The sequence below is a fragment of the Aspergillus sclerotioniger genome, assembly GCF_003184525.1.
Source record: "Aspergillus sclerotioniger CBS 115572 chromosome Unknown BO94scaffold_4, whole genome shotgun sequence".
Classification (NCBI taxonomy): Eukaryota; Fungi; Ascomycota; class Eurotiomycetes; order Eurotiales; family Aspergillaceae; genus Aspergillus; species Aspergillus sclerotioniger.
This window is the reverse complement of record NW_020290994.1, coordinates 536,649-542,648: the sequence shown is the minus strand read 5'-3', so window position 1 is coordinate 542,648 and position 6,000 is coordinate 536,649. Positions and strand designations below refer to the sequence as shown.

General features: G+C 40.6%; 1 protein-coding gene across 1 annotated transcript; it reads right to left on the bottom strand.

Annotated features, from left to right (window-relative positions):
* Positions 1–2,065: 2,065 nt before the first annotated feature.
* On the bottom strand, positions 2,066–3,138 carry BO94DRAFT_278188 (uncharacterized protein). Its single transcript, XM_025606608.1, has 2 exons — positions 2,875–3,138; positions 2,066–2,777 (listed from the first exon to the last, which is right to left on the bottom strand). Exons 1-2 carry the CDS (start codon positions 3,043–3,045, stop codon positions 2,187–2,189), a joined length of 762 nt encoding a protein of 253 aa, XP_025471309.1. The 5' UTR covers positions 3,046–3,138; the 3' UTR covers positions 2,066–2,186.
* Between the last annotated feature and the right edge of the window lie 2,862 nt (positions 3,139–6,000).

Genomic DNA, 6,000 nt, shown 5'->3' with positions numbered 1-6,000 from the left:
AATTGGGATGCTTACCTGACTGGGGCGCTGGGCATGAGAACAACTTGAATGAGCATGGCAGAGCAAAGGCTCTCATTCTTGGTGATACCAAGTTCAAGTGGGATTCAGTTTGCGGTATTAACATAGTCCGGAACAGCGAGGATGATTCCTACAAGGACGCACTGGAGAGAGATGATGTCAGACTTATTGAACAAGTTCAGTATTATGGCGCTGTTTATAGATATCGATATGTCTTTGTTATCACGGAGAAAGAGCTTGTGGTTATGTAACTCTATCTGGCACCCGACCCTATTTAAACCTTGCTAAGGCCTGTCCGCATTAGGCCATCAGCCTCACATCAACGGGTATTGTCTTTGTCGGAGATCTCAAAGCAATTTACCGACAAAATGTCACTCAATGAATCTGTCAAAGAATCTGCTTTGAGAGCTAGAATCAGAATCTTGAAGTATAAGAGAGTTTCTTGGAATGCCCGGGAGGGCCTGACAATAAAATTGGCCCTTTATTGTTTGATCTGTCTAGCAGCTGAGAACGGCAATGATCTTAGAACCGAGTACCCCTCACTTCTGGCTTACAGCGGGTCCTCTACTACTCAAATACCGCGGTATTAACAATCACCAGAGCAATCACAGTCTGGCAAAAGCAAAGAAGGTTCTGTAACAGCGACAAGCATCAAAACGGGTAGTCCATTGACAAATATTTTCTGAACAGATACCCAGTACCGTGATTTTAAGGTAGTTTGGAATGAAACCCATACTTCCTATTATTATTCTATTGGAGACTCTAAGAATTTGAGTAACTGGGTTATTAATGACCCCCCAGAAAACTGGAAGCAAATTGGCAATCACATTATCAAATTTTCTGGAGAACCGCCTTATCTACGGTCAAATATGCCCGCATCCTAGATATATTAGACACAAGATGCTCTCTTTCAGCTGCTTTCATTCAACATGAACTGCGGTTCCGCTCATTAACAAGAGACTTTATTCGATCCGTTCAACACGGACTTCTGAATTTAGGAATGCTTGTTCTTTAGATAGTGGTGTGCTGCTCTCAGTGTATGTTTCCTTGTGTTGAGTCTAGTTCATCTTTAAAAAAGAAAAAGAAAAGCTTGCTGTTCCAAAGTTGATTTGGTTACAGTGTTATTAGTAGTGACTGTACATATTAAGAGCATACTGTTATACTTTGATTCTCGCTCAAACGTTTGCTCGACTACCTAAGTATCCTTAAATTCCTATCTGAACTTCATTTCACTGTGACTATTTGCGCTATACTTACAGCCTTTATCAAAGGCTGCTGGTTCAAGTTATGCGATCGGCCAATTATTGCTCAGTGAAGACAGAGTTCCAGTAGGAATGTAGCTTACTTGAGCCGTAATTATAGATATTAGATTTCCCTCTCTTATAATACAGTACTGTACATTAGATCCCATTCACAAAAACATCAAGCTCAAGTACATGAAGGCCTGCTTTATAACTTAGAGTTCACAAATTCGCTCTACAGAAATTTCCCCTCATCTATACACATAAAATTATCAAGTTCAATAATAGAGACACAACCTCCTGATGATCCAAGGTGCAGACAGGCTTGCCGTAACTTATCACCAAGTCCCCTGACCTTAGATTAAGAATCGCGATTCGCACCCAATGTTTGAATCCAAGACTTTAGCACTAGGCAAAGCATAAAGGAGATTGACTCGTATATCTCGACAGATTCAAGCTGCACCTCCCAACTGAAGAATAACAACGAGGCCTGGTCTTTGGGGCTATGGTAGACTGCCCAAAACGGTTCATAATGATGTAAAAGCTGGCCCCGACGGATTTGCCAGCAAAAATCGGACTTTGGACATCCCGCTTCCAGGAAGGGAAAGATTGAGTTCAGACTGGGCATCAAGAAATCTAGCATAGTGAGCTTCTTACATGCGGAGATGCGGGATGAAAGATAAGGGATACTAACAATCCGGGCGATTGCGGAGTCTAAATATAAGCAGTTCCAAAGATTGTTCGTCTTCATTGAAAGATTGCCAAAGTACATCATCAACCACCTTCTCGGAACTCGATTTGATTAAATGAGAACAAAAGTCTCAGGACGTAGCTCTAGTTGTACATTAGTGATGATAGTAGACTTAGGACTTCCCCTTACCGCCCCGTAACCTGAAGCTCAACACACTGACGTTCGCCCTTTGCTATTCATTCTAGCGGCCGGGGTCTGCCCGAATTAACCCTGAACGGCCACTTATCGGAGAAAGTATATGATGCGGAAAAGTCATATAGAACTGTATCGTAAAAGTCACCAGGAAGTCGAAAATAACAGTCCTTAACATCTCCATGGGTTACCCCGATTTTGTGTAGGACATTTAAGCGGCGAAGTCGATCCTTCAGCAGAAAACAGTACCATTTCTGTTCAAATAGACTCAGCTGCAGGTCCTTCAGTGTCTTCAGGAAGCTCTCAGGCAGGTTAGAGACGACCCCGCCCTCTTCACTGAGAACACGTCGAGAGCTTAAGTAAGGTTTGATTGCCTCCAGCACCACAGCCCGTTGATGCGCATATCCAGATGAGAACCGAAATCTTGTCATGTCGGTGATCACGCCATAAAATCTTGGAAAATATATTTTCTCTCGACTCGGGCAAAATCTGCTGATATGACTATATACCCGAGCTTCGTGAAAGAATCTATCGAATTCGTGCAAAGCATTGCTTAGCCTTCTTGGAATATCATCTATAGACACTCCAAGGCGGTGAAGCTGCTCTATGGCCTGTTTCTTGGTGAATTCGGGAAACTTAACTATGGTCAGTTGAAAGAATGTCCAGTTGTACCTGTCGACTTACAACTTTGCCGACATATTTTCTTCGCCCTTTGATTCGAAGCCAAAATACCTGTATATCGTTTTCTTTTGTTAATCTCGACTTGTCGACCATCTCTCCTAGTTCCCAATTTTCGTTTTCTGCACAAAACGGGAGGAAAACTGGGTCGCCTGTGTTTTCTCCTTTGAGAAACCCCGGAGGGTTGTTGGAAAAAAAATAGTCCCTCCATCTGACTTCAGCCATAACGAGATCAAGCGGGAGCTCAAATACACTCGACTATGAAGCGAGGTTCTAAGACAAATTTCAATCTATGACTGAAGAAACAGCAAAAAATTGTTCGCAGGTTAAGAGATGCGGGACGTAAGGTCATATTGAAGTTAAAGGTCATATCACGTGCACCTTATGTCGGGAGCATGGATACCGTCATGTAATACTGGCAAGTCTCGTGACGCCTCTCCCGTTTCTCCCTCCCGTTTCTCCCTCCAGTCTCCCTCCTGATTGTCCCTCCTGTTTAGCCCTCCTGTTTCTCTCTCCGGCTCCATTATATTTTATTATGGCTACGTGAAAGCCTAATCAGAAGCCATATTTTCATGGAGAAGCATAGACAAAGATCATAAGCATGATATATATATACATGTACATAACAATATGAATCATCAAAAAGAGAAAAATGAGTAACTTAACAAGAAAACTGAATTTTCAACAATACAATGTAGAGAAGGGAAGAAAATTATAATATCATGTACTAGATATATGCAAAGCACAATTCAAATGACAACAGTATTATATGTTTATACCGTAGTACTTGCATTTTATCCTCCATACTAATTGATATGAATAAAATATCGATGGTCTCTTTCTATACACAAATTATAGATGGAAAAGACAGAGCTGATTCTCAATTTTAAAGATAGCTGATTGAGGTTCAATATTTCATAGTGTTTCTGGTAGGGGGTATGTGCCCTGTTGCTGATGTAGGTACTGTGTGCCTTTGTACAGCCGATGACACGATCCACTAGTGATTGCGGAGAAGTGATTTTCGAAGTCATCTTCTATATGACATTACGAAACTGGGCCGTGCGACAAGTGATTTACGTTAGTTACGTAATAACGTATTTCACGGGTCGACCGACCGCACGGGTCATCCGACCGCCACGTCAAAAAGTCATCGCGTGTTCGGCACCTCTCTATTCAACCAACCACCATGCCTCCAAATCGAAAGAAAAATCGTCAAGAATTAATTGAGCAAGAGGGCCGGATCCAACTTGCAATTAAATATTTAAAAGATGATAAAAGACGCAAAATTCGTCCAACAGCATGTGCTTATAATGTCTTATACGGAACCCTCCGCGACCGCGTACAGGGAATTCAATTTTAATTAGAATGCTGTAACCATAATCTTAAACTCTCTGAAATTCAAGAGGATACTCTAATACAGTGGATTCTATCGCGTGATCGGCGTGGAGTTGCTTCACGACTTGTTCAAGTACGAGAAATGGCAAATATAATCCTACGAACCGTAGACCCCTTCTCCTTTGACCCTGTTGGCGAGAACTGGGTTACCACCTTTATACAATGCTGTGAAGAGATTAGCTGTTGATTTACTAGAAAGTATGCCTATAAGAGAGCTAAATGCAAGGATCCAAAGCTTCTACAGGACTGGTTTACAACCTTACAAGACATACGGGCAGAGTTTGGAATATTAGATGAGGATATCTTCAACTTTGACAAAATGGGCTTTGCAATGGGAATAATTGAAACTATAAAGGTTATGATGAGAGTCAACATGCCTGGTAAATCTTATCTTATACAGCCAGGCCAATGCGAATAGGTGACGACAATTGAGTGTATCAATTTAATAGGGTGGAGTATTCCCTCCACCATAATTTTCAAGGGAAAAGTCTATATAGAAGGATGGTTCGGTAAATACAACATCCCATGTGACTGGCGTATTAAATTATTAACAAACAGATGGATAAATAATAACATTAGCCTGTGATGGCTTAAAGAGGTCTTCTTATCTGCTACAAATACTTGAAAAGTCGGCTGATATAGACTTCTTGTTCTTGATGGCCATGGGAGTTATTTAACACCTGAATTTAACAAGCTTTATAAAAATAATAAAGTTATTTCCGTCTGCATGCTTGCTCACTCATCTCACCTTCTACAACCTCTTGATATTGACTATTTTGGACCACTGAAGCGGGCATATTGTCAAACCCTAGGATCGCTTCTCCCTGTTCCTGTTAGCTTAGCTCCCGTTCTGATACGTACCTTCGAACTGAATCGAGGTAAGTCAAACTGATGAATATCTAAAGGTGACTGGTCCTAAATAAGAGAAGAGAAGTAAGGCCAGATAGTGCCGCGCAATTATCCATAAGTAAGTACAGACAAGCATTATTGCTAAGCTTTATCAAAACATATGGTTACTTAAAGACAGTGTTATTGAGCACGAAGAACAGAACTAGCTAAATACATAAAAGAGTGTTCTTATATCCTATCCTTCATCATAGCATTGTTATGATATATTATATTACTGATATATTATATTATAATACTGCTATATTCTATTATAATACTGCCATGTTATAATATATCAGTGATATGTCTATTGTGATCACATGTTGTATAACCATTCCGGTTGTAGGTTACTCAGATCAGGATTATACTTGATAAGAGTCCTTGCTTTTCCGGGCGTGGCCTTCTGCCTAACGAGTCCGCCTCACTAGTTCGTTCAGCTAGCAGGGGTCCGTAACATATATTCTCTTGCTGAAATCGCTCCTGGTCCTCCTGGATACAAAGACCCTCTGCAGTAGTAAGCTGCCTAGTAGATCTCTTGCGCTTTTAAAGCTGTTTCTCATGTGCAGCTCGTAGATCATGGTTTTCTTGCACTAAAAAATAGCACTGTTCATTGCTAATTTATATTCTTTAACAAGTTAATCTAGCGCGGTCTTTGTAGAAGAAGAAGGACTCTGTATACGTGCTCTTAGTAGTTTCTTGATTATAGATACTTACTTCTCTAGCTGACAAAGATTATGAGGTATCTTAGACACTGAATTAGTTGACTGACTTCTTGATAATGTAGGTATATTTAGCTGAATATTAAGCTGACTGAATATACTTTCTGGATTATATAGAACTAGCTCAGTAACAGAGAAATCACTATAAATATTACTAGTAGTATAGATCTCTGCACAC

Excerpts from the sequence above, each read along its gene's own strand:
- BO94DRAFT_278188 (XM_025606608.1), bottom strand. The coding sequence starts at position 3,045 with ATGGCTGAAGTCAGATGGAGGGACTATTTTTTTTCCAACAACCCTCCG. Across the intron at positions 2,778-2,874 it reads CAAAAGAAAACGATATACAG|TTTCCCGAATTCACCAAGAA; the intron begins GTATTTTGGCTT and ends ACCATAGTTAAG.